At 40.4% G+C, this 22,870-nt stretch overlaps 1 protein-coding gene across 3 annotated transcripts in view; it reads right to left on the reverse strand.

The window, feature by feature from the left end:
• Positions 1–22,870, reverse strand: part of heatr5b (HEAT repeat containing 5B) — a 146,114-nt gene that overhangs the window by 108,514 nt on the left and 14,730 nt on the right. For all 3 annotated transcript variants that reach the window (XM_073056614.1, XM_073056615.1, XM_073056616.1), the window contains 7 exons: positions 22,111–22,319; positions 18,242–18,453; positions 17,168–17,276; positions 10,981–11,130; positions 7,415–7,586; positions 3,689–3,846; positions 2,332–2,581 (listed from right to left, as the gene is read on the reverse strand). In XM_073056614.1, coding sequence (XP_072912715.1) covers positions 2,332–2,581; positions 3,689–3,846; positions 7,415–7,586; positions 10,981–11,130; positions 17,168–17,276; positions 18,242–18,453; positions 22,111–22,236 — 1,177 coding nt within the window. In that variant the 5' untranslated portion in view covers positions 22,237–22,319. The remainder of the gene's footprint in view (positions 1–2,331; positions 2,582–3,688; positions 3,847–7,414; positions 7,587–10,980; positions 11,131–17,167; positions 17,277–18,241; positions 18,454–22,110; positions 22,320–22,870) is intronic.

The raw sequence follows: 22,870 nt of genomic DNA on the forward strand, positions 1-22,870 counted from the left end.
CTCTCTCTCTTCAACGTCACTCAACTAACTACCTCAAACTGAACTGAACTCTCTTCATCATCGTAAGACTATATCCATCCACCCCTAGGTTTGAAAGAGCCTAGTTTTGTTCCTATTTCTACACTTATGTATATATCATTGCTAACCTGTTTGATATATCTGCATTTATAGTACTGTATTGCATAGTTACTAATAAACACTATTAGTTTATAGCAATACCAGACTCCAATGTGTTTTCCATTTCTGCTGGTTCTTTAACCTGTCACGGGGTACGTGACAGGACACACAGGGACCAGTACATGTACAACACGCTGGAGGAACTCAGCAGATCGGGCAGCATCCGTGGAAATGAGCAGTCAATGTTTCGAGCTGAGATCCTTTGTCAGGACTGAAGAGGGAGGGGGCAGGGACCCTATAAAGAAGGTTGGGGGAGGGTGGGAAGAAGGCTGGTAGGTGCCAGGTGAAAAACCAATCAGGAAAGATCAAGGGGTGGAGGAGGGGAAGCAGGGAGGGGATAGGCAGGAAAGGTGAAGAAGGAATGTAAGGGGAAAGCACTATGTAGTAGAAGGCGGCAGAATCATGAGAGAGGTGATAGGCAGCTGGAACAGGAGGCAGAGTGAAACTGGGATGGGGGAAGGGAGAGGGAAGGCCAGTACATTTTGGCCCAATTAAGCAGCTGCCCCAATTAGCTGAGGTTTCATGGAAATAGTTAGAAGGTTAAAAAAAACTACCATTTAATTGAGTAGCAATCTAAGTACTTAAATGAAATATAGAACAAATTAGAAAGGTAGCAATATCTCTACAATATTATAAAACTGAGTATTAATTTTTAATAATAATCGAAAGAATTCATCCACGTCACATTGTTTTGACTGTAAATGATCAAAATCAGTGCAGACACTTAGTGCAGATAATGGACTGCTTTCATACAATGTCTTTGATAATTGCATCTCCAAATCTTCAGTTTCATTGTAACACTGTCAATATCTTCAAACTCTACATAATTCGTAACTTGTTGGAGTAGAGAAATCCTTTCATCTTCACTCCTTATCATCTCTGGCATCTCCAAGCCCGAATGGTTGGAACAACAGTGAGCAAAACAGTTCCGAATTGTCTTACTGCTATTTCTCGCCAACTGTGACAAAAACTCTGCTTTTTGAACACAAACACACACAACTGACACTATTTAAAAACTGATCATTCTAAGCACAGTGTTGTGTCTTACAGCCATGCAAATGCACGTGACTGGCACTAGTTAGAAACTGTTCAGCAACAATCTCCTGCTCCAGGTAAGGGCCAGTGTCCCAAATTAATTTCTTAATTTAGTTTTTATTCTTTAAGAGTTGTCTCAAATAAACAGCTGTCCCAATTAACTGATGGCCCAAATAACTGGAATCCACTGTACTTCCCTTTCAATTTTTTAACTTCAGTTTTGATAGCCAGAGGTGAAGATCGATCATAATTATGAAGAAATTCACTCATTGTGCATGAAAACAACTGCCAAAGTAAAGACAAATATTTAGTAATATGCTATCACTGTCTATGAACTTGCAGACAGTGCCCAAGGTAGAAAATAACGCTGGCTCACTTCCAGCACAGATGCCAACTATAAGGATTCAAAGAGTCATGAACTCCATTAAAAATTTTCTGAAGTTTATTAAGATCTTCAGAATGTCAAAATAAATCGTCATTGCTGATTAACTGGTCTCTAAAAACTCACACTTGTTCCTCAATCACAGTTTGGCATGTGGAAAACAGCCTGGTGCCTGTCACTACACTGTTGAAGTCTGAACAAAGAAATGCCATTTTTAACCAGAAATTGATTAATTGGATACATATATTGACCAACTGGTAACCTTGTGGATATGCAAACTAATTTTAAAAGCCAATAGTACTTCAAAACTAGTAAAGTAACTAACCAATAGTAAGCATCACCCTAGAATCCTTTGTTGCATCTGTATCTTGGTATGCCAAATTGCTCTGGACCCATGATGTGCAAAAGGGAAGCTATGATCTTCAAAGACCCGACTTGCGTGGGCTAACCACACTTTATCCATATACTGTTATTGCTTGGACATTATCTTAACCCCTTTCTTGCCACAACTTCCACAAAATGTCAGCATTGACAAAACATGGAAGCAGCAGAGTGACTTCCAAAAGGAGATAGTCAAGCAATATAACAGAGGTGTGGAACAATTTGGACAACTCTTCCAAAGGGCAGGCATAGACATGATGTACACACATGATATGTGTTGATTGCATGAGTAGATGGCGATCATTACATAAAGGTGATTGTTAAAACTAACATCCGATAACAAGTCTTCTCCTTACCCACTGTCTTCATCTGCTTGGCAATAGCCTGGCAAATCTCCTTTGCAGCTGCAATCTGTGCTTTCTCACCCAGCAGGCTGCCCACAGTTGCCCGAAGGATGAACGATACACATCGCCGGGAATACACCGCTTCCACATGGCTTTGGGTGGCCCGGGGATGTGAGACAAGCTCCAGTACATGGGTAAGGAAGATGGCAAAATTACGCTCCAGCCACTGCCCTCTGAGAGTGGTGACAAATACAACGTACGCCTGTAACGGAGAGAGAGAATACCAAAACAGGGATCAGAAAAATATCCTGCTTTTCCTGTTCCAGATGCATTCCCTTCATCACTCATCTTCATGGAGGGATCAGAGTGAGCAATTTCAAGCTCCTGGGTGTCAAGACCTCTGAGGATCTAACCTGGTCCCAACATATCGATGCAGCTATAAAGGTGGCAAGACAGTGGCTATAATTGAATTACTTATTCAATTGTAATTGAATTACTTATTAGGAGTTTTAAGGGATTTGATTTGAAAACTTCTACAGATGTATCATGGAGAACATTCTGACAGGCTGCATCACTATCTGGTTTGGTGGTTGTGGGGGGAGGCTACTGCACAGGACAGAAAGAAGCTACAGAAAGTTGTAAAATTGGTCAGCTCCATCTTGGGTACTAGCTGGAACAATTGAGCAGATAAGGACATAATCAACAAATATACTCTCCTTTTTCAAGCCCCACAATGAAGAAACTTTGCTTTCTCTCATCTGGTCCCGAGGACAGTGAAACAGTATTAGCAGCTCAGGGTGATGACTGTGCAACCAAATGGATGGGGAAAGCCATTGAAGCGGTTCTCAATAAGGAGGTTCAGAATCAAGTCTATATCACAAGTAAGTTGTGAAATTTGTTTTTTGGCAGCAAGTCAGTGCAATACTTAAAAATACTATAATTTGCAATAAGAAAAATAAAAATAAATGAATGGTGCTGAGAGTGCAAAAATGGTGAGTTATTGTTCATGGACCATTCAGAAATCTGATGATAGAGGGGAAGAAGCTGCTCCTAAAACTATCTTCAGGTTCCTGTACCTACTCTCTGATGGTAGTAACGAGAAGAGGGTGGTAGGGGTCTTTAATAATGGATGATGCCTTTTTGAAGCATCGAAATTTGAGGATAGGTTGAAAGTAGTAGTACACTCAAGCAGAGAATTCCTGAAATAGAATGGGGCAATGAATTGAACGCTAACTCAAGAACAATACTGCAGAAGCAATGAAACTAGTTATAACAGTCAAAGTTGCAGCCTAGTCATGCCCTTTCAGTAACTACCAACTTAATGCCAAGGTGTAGGTGCTTCATTTTGCCCATTGCTCAAGGTACTTACTTGTGTGACCCCGACTCGAACTTCTCGGCTGATGGACCCCCCACCTTTCAGCATCTCTCCACCACTCCTCAGGAATCCAGATCCCCCACGCAGAAATCCTGTGGCCATCAGCTCCAACACCTCTTCCAAGGTGGCACGTTTCACGTTCTGTCGCATCACTGAAACAATTGAAAATAAAAGGTAAGCTATCAGGAAAACTGCAAGTGTCACCATGCTTCTGACGCCAACATAGCATGCCCACAACTCACTAACCCTAACTTGAATCTTTGGAATGTGGGAGGAAATCCACACAGTCCCTGGGAATCGAACCTCAATCAGTGATCTCTGGCATTGTAAAGTGATTACACTAACAGTTACACCACCATGCTGCCCACAACAAGGGCCATTACTGTAAGATGATCACTGATCTATCCAGCAGGTAACTTGGGAAGCAAATTATTCAGAGTGGAATGATGTTACCACTTGGAACGATAGAGGTGAACTGTATTGACTTATTCAAGACACCTGCATATGTACACCCCAGAAAAAAAAGGACAGGGTGAAAATAGTACAAAAAGGAAGATTGTGCTGATCAAATTAAGTGTGCTAATTTTGATAGAATTAGGTGAAGGTAAGTGGCTTGGGGAAAAAAAGGAAATAGCGGCAAAGAAAATGTTAACCTGATATAAATGTGTACTTATGACAAGTTGTTCCTTGGTTAAGAATGCCTGACTTACAGACTGTTATAACAGAATGAGATTATATCATATTATTATATTCAGAAGTCTGACACACACACAGTGCCTATATAAAAAGTATTCCCCCCCCCAGAAGTTTTCATGTTTTATTGTTTCACAACATTAAATCACAGTGGATTTAATTTGTTTTTTTTGACACTGATCAATAGAAAAAGGCTCTTTCATGTCAAAGTGAAAACCAATCTCTACAAAGTGATCTAAATTAATTACAAATATAAAATACAAATTGATTGCATAAGTATTTACCTCCTTTAAGATGACACACCAAATCATCACTGATGCAGCCAATTGGTTTTAGAAGTCATATAATTAGTTAAATAGAGATCACCATGTGCAGTCAAGGTGTTTCAACTGATTATAGTAAAAATACACCCGTATCTGAAGCCCATCTGTTGGTGAGTCAGTAGCCAAGCAAAAACTAGACCATGAAGACAGAACACTCAAAGCAACTCCGCAAAAAGATTATTAAAAAGCACAGGAGATGAATACAAGAAAATTTCCAAGTTACAGAATATCCCTTAGAATACAGTTGTCAAACATCAAGAAATGGAAAGAATATACTGTAGCATGGCTGTAAATCTGCCTAGAGCAGGTCATCCTCAAAAACCGAGTGACCATGAAAGGAGATGTGAGGGAAGCCACCAAGAGACCTATGACAACTCTGGAGGAGTTACAAGCTTCAGCAGCTGAGATAGGAGAGGCTGCGCATACCACAACTGTTGCCTGGGTGCTACACCAGTCATAGCTTTAAGGGAGAGTGGCAAAGAGAAAGCCACTATTGAAATCTTGGCTAGAATCTGCCAGAAGGCATGTGGGTGACTCTGGATTCAGCTGGAAGAAGGTTTTATGGTCTGCTGAAACCAAAATTGAGCTTTTAGGCCATCAGACTAAATCTTATATTTGGCATAAGCCAAATACCACACATCATCAAAAACACACCATCCCTACCATGAAGCATGGGTTGGCTGCAATATTGGGGGGATGCTTCACTGAACTGAACCCTGTGAGGCTTGTGAAGGTAGAGGGTAAAATGAATGCAACAAAATACAGGGAAATCCTGGAGGAAAACCTGTTGCAGACTGCAAGAGAACTGTGACTTGGGAGAAGATTTGTTTTCCAGCAAGACAATGACCCCAAATATAACGCAAAGCTACACAGGAATGACTTAAAAACAAAGTTAATGTCCTGGAGTGGCCAACTCAGAGTCCAGATTTCAATCCAATTGAAAATTTGTGGCTAGACTTGAAAAGGGCTGTTCACTCACGATCCCATTGCAACCTGACAGATCTTGAGCAGTTTTGTGAAGAAGGATGGGGTAAAATGCAGTGTCCAGATGTGCAAAGCTGATAGACCTGTCCACACAGACTCAGGCCAAAAGTGCATCTACTAAATACTGACTTGAAGGGGGGTGAGTGATTATGCAATCAACTATTTTGTGTTTAGTAGTTGTAATAAATTTAGACTAATTTGTAGAAATTTGTTTTCACTCTGACACAAAAGTCTTTTCAGTTGATCAGTGCCAAAAAAAGCCAAATTAAATCCACTGTGATTCAATGTTATAAAACAATAAAACGTGAACACGTCCGGGTGGGGGGGGGGGGGGGGGGTGAATACTTTTTACAGGCATTGTACATGCATTTATTCCTTTCTCTCTCTCTCCACTTTTAGTAACTGTTTAATCAGTAGTAATCATTTTATTTTAATCAGTCCAGTGCAATTTAATGCCATTTATTACAAAACTGTGGAGGTATATCAAGTGATTTTTGTGTATTTTCTGATACACAGACAAGATCAACTTGTGAATATTCGTAAAAACAGAACCCATTCAGTACCTGGAAACAGGCTATACAACAGCAACAAGCTTACAGCCAACCACCATACTTCTGACAAATGAGATAATAGTCATTCAAGTCTAATCTAAGGTGGCTAAAATAAAACAGATATATACAGTTACCACTTTATTAGATTGAACCTGTACACCTGCTTGTTAATGAAATATCTAATCAGCCAATCATGTACAGCAACTCAGTGCATAAAACCACGCAGACATGGTTAAGAGGTTTAGCCACTGTTCAGACCAAACATTAGAATGGGGAAGAAATGTGATCTAAATGACACTGACCATGGTGCCACACTGGGTGGTTTGAGTATCTCAGAACCTGCTGATCTGCTGGAATTTTCAGGCATATCAGTCTCTGCAGCTTACAGGGAATGGTGTGGAAAACAAAAAACATCCAGTGAGCAGCAGCTCTCTGGGTGAAAATGCCTTGTTAATGAGAGAGGTCAGAGGAGAATGGCCTGACTGGTTCAACACGATAGTAACTCAAATAACCATGCATTACAACAGTGGTGGGCAAAAGAGCATCTCTGAACGGATAACACGTCAAACCTTGAAGTGGATGGGCTACAACAGCAGAAAACAACAAACATACAGAAATACACTCAGTGGTCACTTTATTAGATACCTGATAAAGTGACCACTAAATGTATACTGCAGGATTAGGATTCTAGAAGTTCAACCAATTTATTATAATATTTCACCCCATCTACAGAGGCTAGCATAATGCTTTACAGTGTCAGTGATTGGGGTTCTATTCCTGCCACTGTCTATATGGAGTTTCTATGTTCTCCCCAAGACCACCCAAGCTACCTCCGGGTGCTCTGATTTCTTCCCACATTCCAAAGACGCACAGATTAGGGTCAGTAAGTTGTGGGTATACTACACTGGTACTGGAAGCATGGTGACGCTTGCAGGCTGCCCCCAGCACATCCTCAGATTGTGTTGGTCATTGATGCAAACGATGCATTTCACTGTATGTTTCAATATACATGTGACAACTATATCTAGTCTTTAATCTTTTTCCAACATTCTTATGTCTCCATTACTTCTGATCTTGCTTCTTCCATCCTTCTCAACACTGCATAATTTTGAGAACCTTTGAAACCTTTTATTTTGGGTATGTACCAGCACATTTTCCGAGACACACACCTGCTGCTTGTTTGGGTGTCAAAGCCGTTGCCATGACAGTTCCAAGTAATTTGGATACTGCAACACGGACTGCATAGTTAGATCCCTCTAGGCCCTTAAAGCAGAGAGTAGCCAGGTTTTCCAGTTCTGTGGTCCACATGAAAACAGATTCTTTCTGCAATTCTAAGAGGCACTAGGATAGAAGCAGATACATTTTTATGAATGAACAATGTTGTCACAACTACTACAGTGAAAATCCAATAGCCACATTTCCACAATGGAAACCCTAACCAACAAGACAGAGAATCAGGTGTCAGCTCTAACTCAATGAACAGTCTTGTCTTGAGATTTGGGTCGCAAATAAAAGTCCAAATCCAGAGACTCAAGTTCACAATCTAGGCTGACACTTCTCGTAGAAACTCCATTATTGCTATTTTCAGACCATAATACATTCCAATTACTGACAAAATATACTTAATTTAAACGTGTTCAGATCTACCATAATTGGATCCTTACTCAGAAAAAAATGACCATTTTTGTTTAAATACTGCAGCCCTGATTACTTCTTTTGCATCATAGCTGGTCTTGCCTAATGATAGCACATCAGCCTCCAAGTCAGAAGTTCTCCAAACAAGATTTTTGCCTATAATTCAGACTCATACTGCGAACACCATATTAGAGCACTGATATTTGATTATTCTTCTCACAGGTACCTAGATACAGTGAAAACATCGACTGTTTACGATTTTCCCTGGATGCTGTCTGCCCTGCTGAGTTCCTCCAGCATTTTCCAATATTCTCGCAGGCAGGTTTGTTAGAGCTTTTGGGGAAGGTTTAAGCTAATTTGGCAGGGGGATGGGAACCGAAGTAAAGGTACTCAGGATAGGAAGGATGATTAAAAAAAGCAAAGATAGTGTGCAGTCAGACTGTTAGGAAGGGCAAGCAGTTGATAGGTCAAAATTGCAGCTAGCAGGGTGAGTATCAGTGCATTAGGGATGCAGAATCTAAAAGGGTAGCAAATACTGTAAGTACTCAAAGTGTTATATCTCAATGTACAGAGTACAAGATACAAGGCGGATGATCTTGTTGTACTGATTGTCGGGTATGATGTTGTGGCTATCACTGAATCATGGTCCAAGGATGGTTGTAGTTGGGAGCTGAATGTCCAAGGTTACACATTGTACCGGAGGGATAGGAAAGTAGGCAGAGGGTACCTGCTGGTAAAGAATGGCATCAAATCGTTAGAAAGATGTGACATAGGATTGGATGATGTTGAATCCTTGTGGGTTGAGTTAAGAAAGTACAAAGGCAGAAGGACCCTGATAGCAGTTATACATAGGCTTCCAAACAGTAGCCAGAATATGGACTACAGATTACAATGTGAAATAGAAAAGGCATGTCAAAAGGGCAATGTTATCATAGTCATGGGACATTTTAACATGCAGGCAGACAGGGAAAATCAGGTTGGTAATGGACCTCAAGAGAGTGTATTTGTTGAATGCCTACGAGATGGCTTTGTTGTTGTCGTTGAGTCTACTAGGAGATCAGCTGTATTGGATTGGGTGTTATGTAATGAACCAGAGGCGATTAGAGAGCTTAAGGTAAAGGAACCCTTAGAAGAAAGTGATTGAATTGAAATTGAATTGAAATATCTTTATTGTCATTGCATAGTACAATTTGTCATGCACCAATACAGTGAAAATGAGATTGCAACTCTCGTACTCAATGCTATAAAACAAATAAAATAAACAATAAATAAAATCAAGTTACCAGCCAGTACAAGCAATGTCCAGCAGTACAAAAGCGCAACTCAGATGCATGACAGCCATAAAACCAGTATTAAAAGTAGCAATATAACAAATTTATGGATGATGCTTGATCAATTGGCTCAGAACAATTATAGCTCTGGGGAAAAAGCTATTTTTCAGTCTGTAAGTGTGGGGATTGAGTTCAACTTGAAATTTGATAAAGTCTGATGTAGCAGTATTCAAAAATCTGAGATGCAAAGGGACTTGGAGTCCCTGTGTAGAACACCCTAATGATTAACTTACAGGTTGAGTCAACAGCGAGGAAGGCTAATGCAATGCTATCATTCATTTCAAAAGGTTTAGAATATAAGCGCAGGGATCTGATGCTGAGGCTTTATAAGACATTGGCGAGGCCTCACCTTGAGTATTGTGAACAGTTTTGGGCTTCTTATCCAAGTGTGCTAACATTGGAGAGGGTTCAAAGGAGGTTCACAAGGATGATTTTGGGAATGAAAGGGTTATCATATGAGGAACGTTTGTTGGCTCTGAGACTATACTTGCTGGAATTTAGAAGGATGATGGGGGGGGGGGGGGGGAATCTCATTGAAAGCATTCGAATGTTGAAAGGCCAAGACATAGTAGATGTGGAGAAGATGTTTCCCATGGTGGGAGACTCTAGGACAAGAGGGTACAGCCTCAGGATAGAGGTATATCCATTTATAACGGATGTGGATAAGCTTCTTTAGTCGGAGGGTGGTGAATTTGTGGAATTTGTTACCACAGGCAGCTGTGGAGGTCAGGTCGTTTGTGTATTTAAGGTGGAGATAGATAGGTTTTTGATTGGCCATGACATCAAAAGTTCCAGGGAGAAGGCTGGGGAGTGGGGCTGTGGAGGGGAAAAAAAAGTATCAGCCATGATTGAATGGTGGAGCAGACTTGACAGGCCAAATGGCCTAATTCTGTTGATACGTCCTCAAATCAAGTCAAGTCACTTTTATTGTCATTTTGACCATAACTGCTGGTACAGTACATAGTAAAAATGAGACAACGTTTTTCAGGACCATGGTGTTACATGACACAGTACAAAAACTAGACTGAACTAGTCTTGGGTCTGCTCCTCTGTCTTATGGTCTTATTTTGTGTGTGTAGTTTGCCTTGTATACTGTTTATATAGATCATTGAGCTAAAATAAGGTAAAACAATAACAATGTACAATAAAGTGTAAAAGCTATCAAAAGAGTGCAGTGCAGGTAAGCAATGAAGTGCAAGATCATAAGGAGGTAGATTGTGAGGGCATCTTATTGTGCAATTCAAGAGCATGATAACAGTGGAATAGAAGCTGGAGGTACATGCTTTCAGTTTCTGTATCTTCTGCCTGATGGGACAGGAGAGAGGACATTGGATGTTGGTGGGTCTTTGATTACATTGGCTACTTTACTGAGATAGCAAGTATAGGCAAAATCCACGTACGGGTGGCTAGTCCTTTGATGTTCTGAGCCATTTCCACAACTCTCTGCAGTTTCTTGCAGTCACGTGCAGAGCAATTACCATACCAAGCTGCACCAAGACAGAATGCTTTCTGTGCTACTGCACAATTCAAAGTGTTGGCTTTTAAAACTGCTCCTACATATATTATTTGTGCAAGTAGTCATTATGGACCAATGTAGTCTATTCAAAACAGATCAGTGAGTTATTTTTGTGACCTTTCCAATATTCTTCCCAACTAATTGGTCATTTGTCTTTTTTTAAGACCTTGCAGTCTGCATGCTTGCTGACATACCAAGAACATTACATAGGCCAAATCTTGAAATGTACTAAAGGGAAAAAAAAATTTCTTACCTTAGCTACAGCACACCGAACAGCCATGGATCGGTCAGTCAAACCAGAACGTGTGTTTTTGTAGATGTCACGGTGGCAAGAAGCAGCTGCACCTCCCAAACCATTTAGCACCTTCTGTAGACTCAGCAGAACCTCACTGCGGCCCTGAGACTGTTCAAAACACAGAGACTTCAGAAAGCAGCAGACCCATTATGGCTTTGATACCTGGATGCAACTCCACACGCAGCCTTCAGTAAAGTACGGTTGGACTAGGACAGACTCAACCTTCAATTTAAAGTAAGGGATTCTATCTGAATATCTACAAGTGACAGTAGAAATCCCCATTTATTCATTTGCAATGGAGACTTCCATTGGAAATTTACTAAAAAGGCAAGGTACAAGTCAGAACCTTAGCTTCAGGACTTTATCAGGAGTCATTTCTATTAGAGTCACAGGGTTACACAACATGGGCTCAACAGCTTTGGTCCACTAAGTGAACACCAAGCCTCAAGCACTCACTCATTCATTCATTCATTCATTTAGAGATACACGTGGTAACAGGCCCTTCCTGCGCAAAGAACCCTCACTGCCCATGTAACTAATTAACCTACTAACCTGTGTCTTTAGAATGTGGAAAGAAATGGAGCACCTGCAGGACTCATCTTACACTAACTTGTCCTTCCTATGTACTACAATGTATCTGGACACTAGGGGCAATTTACAGTGGCTAATTAACCTCCAATTTACATGACTTTGAGATGTAGAAGACAGGGAAAAAAAAACAGACACGGAGAGAACGTGCAGGCACCAGTGAGCACCTGGAGTCCAGATGGAACTCTGGTCATTTTGGCATAGGACTTGTACCAGCTGTATGTCTCTGCTACCAACATCCCACGCCACCCCCCCCCCTCCACCCACCACCAGCACAAGTGGATGCACATTCTGAAATCTTGTTTTACTGAGGAATTGATGACTCGTGCACAGTGGGCGATATTCTTAATGCTGAGTCAGAAGGTTGCAATTTCCAAGCCCCACTTCAGAGATATGAACACATATTCCAGGCACTCATTCCCATCATAGAAGCAAGGGAGTACTGCATTGTTGGACTCACTAACATCCAAGTAAGATATTAAATCAAGACCCCATTTGAATCATGAGGTGAATGTAAAAGATCCCACATCATTACTTCAAAGCTAAGTTGAGACCCTTCGCCAGATGGCCTGGACAACCTTTATCTTTCAACCAAAAGTAATTTAGATTGTTGAAATTAACTGAGCATTGCACTCAATTCTGGTTGAATATAAGAATGTGGAAGCTTTAGAGAGGGTGCAGGGCATATTTATCATGATATGCCTGGGTTAGAGTACACATCTTATGAGAAGAGGTTAACGATCCAGGGAACTTCTCTTTGGAGTGAAGGAGGATGAGAAGTGACTTGATAGAGGTAATTTAAGGCATAGATAGAATGGACAGTCAGCACCTTTTTCCGGGCGGAAATGGCTAATACGAAAGGGCGTAATTTTAAGGTGATTGGAAGAAAACATGGGTGAATGCCAGAGGTAGTGTTTTTTAAAACACAGAAATTGATAGAATACACTAGCAGGGGTGGTAGTATGGATAGATATATTTGGAAGATTTAAAAGACCCTTAGATCAGCAAATGGATGAAAGAAAAAGAGTGGGAGGAAAGCATTAGATTGATCATAGAGTAGGTAAAAGGGTCCGCACAACATTGCTCTACAATGTTCTAATGAAAGCAACCAAAAATAATCTGATTTTTAGCACATTATCTTGCTTTTATTTTATTTGTACTTTTCATAAATTGTTTGCACATTTCCTATAATCACAATTTTAAAAAGTACTTAATCAATTGTAAAGTGCATTAGAATATCTGAGTATAAAAACAAGTCTCATTCTTTTAGTCTCTGGTAGCACAGACCAAGCACCCAGGAGTGCAATCCAGGAGTTCAACTAAGAACCCTGCTCCGGATTTGCTGCAATCTTCCCCACAGAGAAAGTTCAAGTACTTTGTAAGCTTTTTTTAAAGTTTCAGTAATAATTAGCCCTTTGCAGATTGCAGTTTAAGAAATGCTGATTTTTTTTTGACAGCAGCTTTGTAATGTACGTGGTGATTAATTAAAAATAAGAACATGCGATACTTAGAAGAATGACTGGTCCAGCCACTGCTGAAACAAAGAATTCCAGTTTGCAGCTATCACCATTACAAGTGCACATTTGCTTTAGATGCTCATATGACCATACAAGCATTTTGCAGAAACAATAAAATAGGTTTTTTCTTGGCTTTTGGTATAAAGGCAGAATCTCTTGTGTTCATATGTTTCTGATAAAAAGCAGCTACTGTCCTTTCTTAAATGTACTGTAGATGGCAAGCTTCTCAACAGCTCAGAATGAGAGAAGTTGCAATACACATGCCCAGCAAAAGTTTAGGCAGTGGCAAAATATTTTCTGAGTTTTCAGAAACTGAAGAATAGATCAATTGCACACTTCCATTTATGGGTCTTAGCAATACAAAAAAAAAGTATTTTTGTTTAACTACGTTGACAAAGTTGTTAGGTCACTTTGTTAATGAAATTCAATGGCTGTACCTTCCCCAATGTCAACATTTCCTTTCCTTTTTTAAAAAAAATGTATTATTTTTATTAATTAGGGATACAACACAGAGGCTGTGTATAAGAAGGGCCAGAGTCACCTCTACTTCCTGAGGAGACTGAGGTCCTCTGGAGTATGTAGGCCTCTCCTTCACGTTCTACCTGTCTGTTGTTGCCAGTGTAGTCCTCTATGCAGTGGTGTGCTGGGGCAATTGCATCAACGTGGGTAATGCCAACAGGCTCAATAAGCTGTTTAGAAAGTTAAAATGAACACACTGGAGGTTGTGGTAAAACAAAGGAACCTACGGAAAATCCTGGCAATGCTGGACAATGTTTCTCATTCTCTGCATGCCACCTTGGGTAAAAAGAGGAGCACATTTAGTAATAGACTAAGACAACTGCAATGCCCCAAAGAATGTTGTATGAAGCCATTCTTACCCTTGGCCAATGGGCTCTATAATTAGTCAACCTACAGTCGGGAAAGTGACTGTTAGACCCCCTCCTGTTAGACTGTGGTAACCCACCAGCGCCTTTACTTCCTGAGAAAGCTGAAGAAGTTTGGCCTGTCCCCTAAAACCCTCACTAATTTTTATAGATGCACCGTAGAAAGCATTCTTCTAGGGTGCATCACAACCTGGTATGGAAGTTGTCCTGTCCAAGACTGGAAGAAGCTACAGAAGATCGTGATCACAGCCCAGCACATCACACAAACCAATCTTCTGTCCTTGGACTCACTTTACACCACACACTGTCGGAGCAGTGCTGCCAGGATAATCAAAGACAGGACCCACCCAGCCAACACACTTTTTGTCCCTCTTCCCTCCGGGAGAAGGTTCAGGAGCTTGAAGACTCATACGGCCAGATTTGGGAACAGCTTCTTTCCAACTGTGATAAGACTGCTGAACAGATCCTGACCCGGATCTGGGCCATACCTTCCAAATATCTGGACCTGTCTCTCGGTTTTTTTGCACTACCTTACCCTTTTCTATTTTTTATTTATGATTTATAATTTAAATTTTTATTATATTTACTATTGATTTGTACTCCAGGGAGCACTAAGCGCAGAATCAAATATCACTGTGATGATTGTACGTACTAGTATCAATTGTTTGGCGACAATAAAGTAATAATGATGATGTTATTTTTTATTCTTTCTATTTCTCTTCTAATATTTATATCTGTGCACTTGTAATGCTACTGTGATTCTGTAATTTCCTTTGGGATTAATAAAGTATTTATCTATCCAACAGACACTTCCAGCATTGCCCAATTATATTCTTGTGACCAATTAGCCTACTAAGCCATGTGTCTTTGGAATATGGGAGGAAACCAGAGCACTCAGAGGAAACCCACAGGGTCATGAGGAGAACAGGCAGCGTTTCAGAGAGCAGTGGAACTGAATCCAGGTCACTGGCACTGTTAATAGTATTACACTAACCACTATGCTACCATGCCGCCCAAAAAAAAAATCAAATCATGGCTTTTCTTGTCTGGAATATACAGTCTGATGTCACTTAGTTATTGGCAATGACACCTTCTTCTGGATTTTAAGCCCCACTTCACACTTGAACACTTAGGACTCAAGAAAGTGTAAATGCTGGAATCTGGAGCTGAACACAAAATGCTGGAGAAACTCAGTGGGTCAGGAAGCACCCATGGAGGGAAATGGACAGACATTTCGGGTCGAGATCTTTCATCTGGTCTGAAACCTGCTGAGTTTATCCAACATAACACCTTGTCTGTTGCACTTCAACATGTAACCTTAGTTTGCAGCCAAGGTCTCCCCGGTGTCCTGGGAAAGAGATATCATCATTCAACCAGGACATTAGGAATAGTTGCAATTACAAAGTGACGATAGAGTCATCCATTTAATTGTGATATTGGTTGAATTTCAACCAATATCATAACTAAGTGGATGACGACATCATCAGTTTGCAATTGTAGCTCTACTCTGTTGGATTAGACTGTATAATTGTTACTTTCTGTGCAGTTTAAAACTTCATGCCTGCTTGCATTTTGTATAACTGCTTATATACATGTAACTGTTTATAATGCTTCCTAGTGGCCACAATATGTATATGCAATTTTTCAATGTCTCCTCAAATGCTTACAGTTCTTTGTATGATTAAGGAAGCTTCTCTGTTATTGCATTATTTGAATAGGGGCTATCTGATTGCTTAACTCTTATCTACAAATCTGAATGGAATATGTTTATCTGTGGTATAAGAAAGGTGGAACAAGTTGGCCCACCATCTTTGCTCTTTTCCATTCCTTCCCTCTTTGTTCTTAGACTCACTGCTACTCCATTTCCAATCCTCTTTGTTCTATTATTACTTAATAAAACAATCATGAAGCAACCAGTTTATGCCTCGTTCTAGTCTTCTGAAAGAACCTTGCATCAGCTCCTCCCAAATTCTACCAGTCACCAACATACAACTTAACAATTAACCCAACCCAAAAGCAAAAGAAGTAGCTGCTTTTTATTATGTGTCTTATCACATTCATTTCCCTTCATTTATGTCTTCTGGGATATGGGAGGAAACCAGAGCACCCAGAGGAGATCCTTATGGTGCAGGGAGAATGTGAAAACTCCTAAAATGATTGCAAAAACAACTTCAAACTTAAAATCTTCTCTTCATTGTTCAAGTGATCAGCTGAGGGAATGCTGCATTAACAAAGTTATTGTTGGCCATTTGAGAATGTAAACTGTCCATTGGAGGGATATAAAACAATCCCACTGTGTCCTTAAAAGAAGAAAAAGCATGAATAGGACAATTGGCCCCTCACACTTGCCACACCATTCATTGATGGCCAGGCTGTTCTCTCCCTCAACACCAATTTCCCACACCAAATCCCAAACTCTTTAATATCCAAAAGTCTAAAATCTGTCTTGAATTTTACTGATGCATTGAGCCTCCATGGTACTTTTGAAGAAAAATTTCCACCTAAGTGTTTCTTCATTTTGGGTACTGAATCCAAGCTTTATTCCCGTCCTGAATAGCTAATCTCTTATTATCTGTCTGTATCTCCAAAATTTTCAGTATTAACACTCTCATAGACCCTCTAATACAGGTGAGCAAAGATTCTGCTTCCTGACTGCACTGAAGTAACAGCTGGTCTACTTTACTAGAAGTGGTAGGAAAGAAGGAAAGAGTGGAAAGTAGAGAAAGCCCAACTCCACATAAACATACTCTTGCACAAGAGAGTTGTTGTCTTGTACAACCAGCTTCAGAGAAAAGGATGCTGTGTCACCTAACTCTCTGTAAGATACTAATCAAGGAAACAAGTACATCTTGTCCCTGTGGACAGTCTGTTCTGCACAATCATGGCATTATCCATTTACAAGACTGCCAGAAGACCGTGCACAAGTCCAAGTTCAGAATAGTCATAGTCTATGTTACATTGTAATTATTTCCTATAACCTAGTAAGTCATCAGCTTTTTCTTTACCGATAACAGTTCTGCGACACTCAGGCTAGCACAGATAAACAGATGTTGTAATAGCATGGCACTTCCGGACAATACAGGCAATTTAGTATCTTCATCAATATCACAGTTAACATTGCCTCAATCTGTAAATGTTTATAAACTATTTGCTTACCTCTGCACTTTTCAGAGCCTTTAATAGATTGCTGACAGTTTCAGGAAAGGAGCTGCCCAACACTCTGCCCATCTTTTCATAGAAGGCCCCAATGCAAGCCACAGCTGCCCTGCCAATGACAAAGCCATCCATTGGTAGTTATATTCTCTTCTAATACAGGTCTAAGCAAGAGATAGCCATTCAACATGTCTCACATTCAACTACACAAGAGATGTTCAGCATCTGAGTTCAGTGTAACCTTCCATTCCTTTCCTCAAGAAACATTTACAGTGATAGTCAGGAAATTTGGAATCAACCTCAAGTTGTAGCAGAAGATTGAGGGAAGTGTGTGAAGAAATGCTACCTGATGTATCCTCTGAGGGGCCTGGCTTTCATAGTAAGGAGATGTCTTAATATCAAAATAAACTTTATTCATCATAAAAAAAATTACAAGAATAAACTATGCAATGCCTTTTCATTCTTACATTCATAGTCAATACACTAAGTAATGTTTTATTACAATCCTTAAAACCCATAGGACTGTTGCTACTCACGCGACCCCTTGGGGTGGTACACTATTACAATAAATGAGGTGCAAATGGTGAACAGTTTTGTTACTCATACTAGAGAAAGCATACTACTCTATTTTCTCAAGTTCAATATCAGGACATGAATTTGAGTGTATGGGACACAAGTTCAAAGTTTGCAGGATTTGTTTTTAATGCAATACTTCCTATATTACATAAATAAACTGCAAATTTTGTTTTAAAAAGCATCTCCCAACCTGCACACTACTGATAGGATAACAATTTAACAATGACAGAGCAGATCCTTCTTTTATGCACTCTTAAAATGGGGCTGGCCTTTATTGAGGAAATGGTAATAAACTTAGATAAAAATATTTGTAAGATTGCAGGGAAATAGGATGGGATTGTGACCTTATGGAAAATGCTTTCAATGAGTTGGCCAAATACCTTCCTTCTATGCAATAAAATTTCATGATTCATGCATCCTGCAACAGTCACACTATTTAAATTAATCAACCAAGTTTCAAAAGCTTGTAATTCCTCAAATGTTTTTGGAACTTTTACATACAGTTTGGTTGGCAGGTAGGCTGACGTGTCATCCTTGCTCTTGGCAATGTCATTACATTTATCCAAAGTCTGGAAGACAGTGAAGGTATCTCCGATGCTGTAGAGAGTAGCAAGATTCTTAGCTAGTAGCTTGCGTGTGGGAGGGCCTGGTGAACTGCTTATCAGGTCAATCAGCTGTTCTACCAACTTCTTCTGCTTTTCTTTCACATCCACCTTGAATTTTCAAACAATAATGTTTTTTAAAAATGAACAAATTAATTGAGAATGATCTTCAAACAGTCTAAGTTTCATATTTGCTGGCATATGAAATTAGTGCTTCATTTCACAATTCTTAGAATTTCTCCTTACAAGATCATGATAACATCAGCCAAGACCATGGAAGCAGTTGTTGCACATTATACATACATCCCTCACCCAACTCTACCTGCGCACATTTGGTTTTCCCGTGAACCAGCAGACACAAGTACCCTCCCTAGCTGATGGATTAATTGGCCCCTGGTGTATAGATGAACAGTAGAATCAGAGGGAGAATTGATGGGAGCATGGTGAGGCAAAAAGGAATCAGTGTTAAGGGTGCTCAATGGTAGCACAGATTGAGTAAAGAAAAAGCTATGCTCTATGGCTCTATTATCAGGAATGCAGTTACCACCTCTTAAGGCCTTTATGCTTTGCTACAAATCTCTCTTTGAGCTTGCTCCTTCAACTTTCTCCAATCCTACTTAAGCCTACAACTATGCAGAGAAGCTGCCTACATTTCAGCAAAATTCTTATGCTTTTATTGATCTGAAATATTAACCCCAATATCTCCCTGCAGATATGTCTGGGTTTTTGTATAGTTCCAGTAGGTACTGATATATTTCGATTGCTGGCAAATTTAGTATTTTGAGCAATACACAAAATGCTGGAGGAACTCAGCAGATCAGTCAGCAGCTATGGAGAAGAATAAACAGTCGGTGTTTCGGGCCAAGACCTTTCATCAGGACTGGAAAGGGAGGGGGGAGAAGCCAGAATAAGGTGGTGTAGGGCAAGGACTGCAAACTGGCAAATAATATGCGAGACCAGATGAGGGGGGAGGTGATAGATGGTAAAGGCTTGAAGAAGGAGGTATCTGAGAGGAGTGTAACGCCCTGGTTAAGATTTTTACTGCTATTCTGTGCAAGCATTTAATTTTAGCAGTTCTGTAAGATAAAGGGCTATGTTGTTCAACTTAAGGAATATTGTGTCAGCCAATCAGGATGGTGGAATTCGGAGAAGGTTCTAGAGAACGCTGGGCGAGAGGTTTTGGTGACAGACACTGGTGTGGGTCAAGGTCCTCTTGGGGGGAACTGGGGGAAGATGGTTGAGGATGCCATCCCTGTTGCACAAGGTGCTTTGCATGGATGAATGGCTTCAAGGAGGAAGGACCAATGCTCCCGCGGGGGAGCCGTTTGTTCACGTGGATATTACGCAACATTCGGAAGGTGGAGTATGCTTACACACAGACTGTGGGTCCAGCACGCGAGTTAAAGACAACTTCGAGATGGAGCTTGAAATGGGTTAACTGCAATGGGCCCTTTTTATTTTTTTTAGTTTTCTTGTTCCTACTAACTGCTCAGTAAATCTGAGATTTGTAATTATATTTTTCATAATTGTATGTGGTGCATGATCTGTTATTTCTTGCAGATGGATAATTGCAAATAGGCAGCACTTACACAGTATTCACTCAGATTGGGGTGTGGATGGCCAAAACATCCCAGCTCTCCTGGTCTGGTGGGACCCAAGTCACAGCAACCTTAGATGTATGGAGTTCGAGAAAGGTGGTTTTCTCACCACTGAGTCCATTGGCTTGTTAGCGGGGGGTTAACCAGCCATGTTTCTAGAGACGCCCAGTAAAAAGTGGTTTCAGGAGAGTGCACCATGGAAGAAAAGGAAGGCAGAGGGATACCAGAGGAAGGTGACCCAGAATGGAGAATGGAAAAAGAGTGGGGGGGGGGGGGGGGGGAGGGAGGGAAGAAACTACTAGAAATTAGGGAAATTTATATTCATGTTGTCAGGTTGGAGGTTACTCAGATGGAATACGAGGTGCTGCTCCTCCAACCTGAGAGGCCTCATTGTGGCAGTAGAGGAGGCCATGCTTGTTTGCTTTTGTATGCAGTACTTGTTCACCCAAAATAAAATCGATGCAATACAGTATAGGCATGGGAACAGAGCTGCTTATGAAAGAGCATCCCAATACTTTGTCACAATTACATTGCATTGTATTCTTGTGCACAACAACAAATGTCATGTTATATGGCCAAAACAACACATTCACAACATCCACATCCTCACTGTTATTGATGGGCAAGTAACTTTGGAGCAGAACAAGGCTGCTTAAAGTTTAGAACTACTGCCAGGATGATTTCATGGATAGATTTTCTTTTGATAAATAACGATGCGTAAACCAGCATTTTATAAATCTGATTAGAAATTACTGAAAAATACACCAATTAGAATATTACAAACACCCATTATTCACAAAATATTTAACTCATAATTGTATAACTATAACTCAAAGATTAAAGATTAGCTTTATTTGTCACATGTACACTGAAACATACAGTGAAATGCGTCATTTACATCAATGACCAACACAGTCCGAGTATTTGCTGGGGGCAGCCCACAACTGTTGTTCTATTTCTGGTGCCAATATAGCATGATCACAGCTTACTAATCTTAAATGTGCCTCTTTGGCACGTGGGAGGAAACCGGAGCATTTGGAGGAAACACACACCATCATGTGGAGAATCCTTACAGCGATGGGAACCGAAACCTGATCTCACAGCTGGAGCTGTACAGAGTTCAGAATAGCAAGATGTACAGTGTACAGCGGTACAGTGAATAGAGCTGCAGCCTCACAGCCAGAGAGGCCCAGGTGTGATCCTGACCTCAGTCACTGTAGTGCTGACTCTGCATCTTCGCCCCGTGTCTGTGCACTTTTCCTCCGACTTCCGAGAAACGTGGGTCCGTAAAATGCCCGTCGTGTGCAAGTGAGTGGTGGCCAGGTGAAGTTGATAGGAGTAAGGGGAGCATAAAGTGGGTTAGGGTAGGATTAGAATAAAATAATTATCTTTAGCCTCAGCAAAGACCTAATGGGCCGAAGGGCCTGTTTTCTATGCTACATTTCCATGACCAGAGTTTAATCTAAATCTCCGGTGCAGTCTGTGTCTCTGGAGCTCTCCCCAAGTTCTCTAGCTTTCTCACATCCCAAAGATCTGCTGGTTGCTAGGTTAACTGGTTACTATAAAGTAGTACTATTACAGGAAAGTGGTAGAAGAACATAGTAGTTAGTGTAATGCTATTACAGTGCTAGCTACAACATACAGGTTCAGTTCCCACTGCTGTCTGTAAGGAATTTGAACACTCTCCCAGAGACCAGCTGAGTTTCCTCCCACATTGCAAAGATGTACAGTAGGGTTAGTGAGTTGTGAGAGACCGTACGTTGGCACCAGAAGTCTAGGGATACTTAAGGGCTGCCCAGCATAATCCTCACTGATTTGATTGATGCAAACAGCATATTTCACTTTGTGTTACCTGTCATAAACAAAACTAATTTTTAATCACAGGGAAGTTAATGGACTCGAGGGAGAGAGAAAGGGGATTGATCTTATTGCCCCAAGACTGGCATAGATTTGATTGGCTGAATGTCTGTCATTTATCTTGTAAGGAAATATGTATTAAAAATGCAAACTATTGTTGAGATTAAGAACAACCTACTGTACAAAAGTTAGGACTGAAAATTTACAGATGCTGTTGTATTTAGTCAACAATTGCCTTTGCTACAAGTGTTTTTTTGCTAATTATTTCTTAAACTAATTACACATTTACAGAATGGTCCAAGTTTTCACATACCTTATTCGCAGCCACAAGTACTTTGTTCAAGAAACGTAGCCATTCAAAGATAAATACAGGCCTCTTCGCCTCAGTTATCTGTGCCAGAGCTTCCTCATTTAATAATAAACTGTGCGCCAACTCCATCCCTCTGAATAATTTCACCAGCAGTCTACAATTCTGACTGACTGTGCAGCCTGCAGGAATGTTTCCAGCTTAACAATTCAGTCCTGTTTCAAAAATATATATAAGTTAGATTATCACTGTATAGCTGATGCCTGTCCAAAAAGAATTAGCTGTAAGTTAAGCACTCGGTTTCAAGGGATATCTGGCTTAAAATCATTTCATTTAAGCTTTACTCAGCTGGTTGTAGTTACAGATCAGTAAGAGCCAAAGTAACATCAATGTAGTGCTGGGTTTGTTTCTAACATAGAAAAGCAGAAAAATTATGCTGAAATTGTTGCACCTCTGTTGCATCTTTTATACATTTTTCTAGTTTCATTAAAAGAACAGAGGCATTGGAGAAGGTGCAAACCCCTTTTGGAATTCTCTTCACAAGAAGGCAGCCCATATTTGACACTCCCCCCATTGCACTATCCCACCCCCATCCAACTGCTGGGGGGGGTTAAATAACTATTTTAAAACTGAAATCAATACACTCAGGCCCACATAACGCTGATCTGTTACAATGTGGTTATTCAATTATTTACTGAATTTATTTAAATAACAAAAATACATTCTAAACAACAAAACTTCTCAAGAGTGACCAAACAGTAAACAT

The sequence above is a fragment of the Hemitrygon akajei genome, chromosome 9, assembly GCF_048418815.1.
Source record: "Hemitrygon akajei chromosome 9, sHemAka1.3, whole genome shotgun sequence".
Taxonomy (NCBI): Eukaryota; Metazoa; Chordata; class Chondrichthyes; order Myliobatiformes; family Dasyatidae; genus Hemitrygon; species Hemitrygon akajei.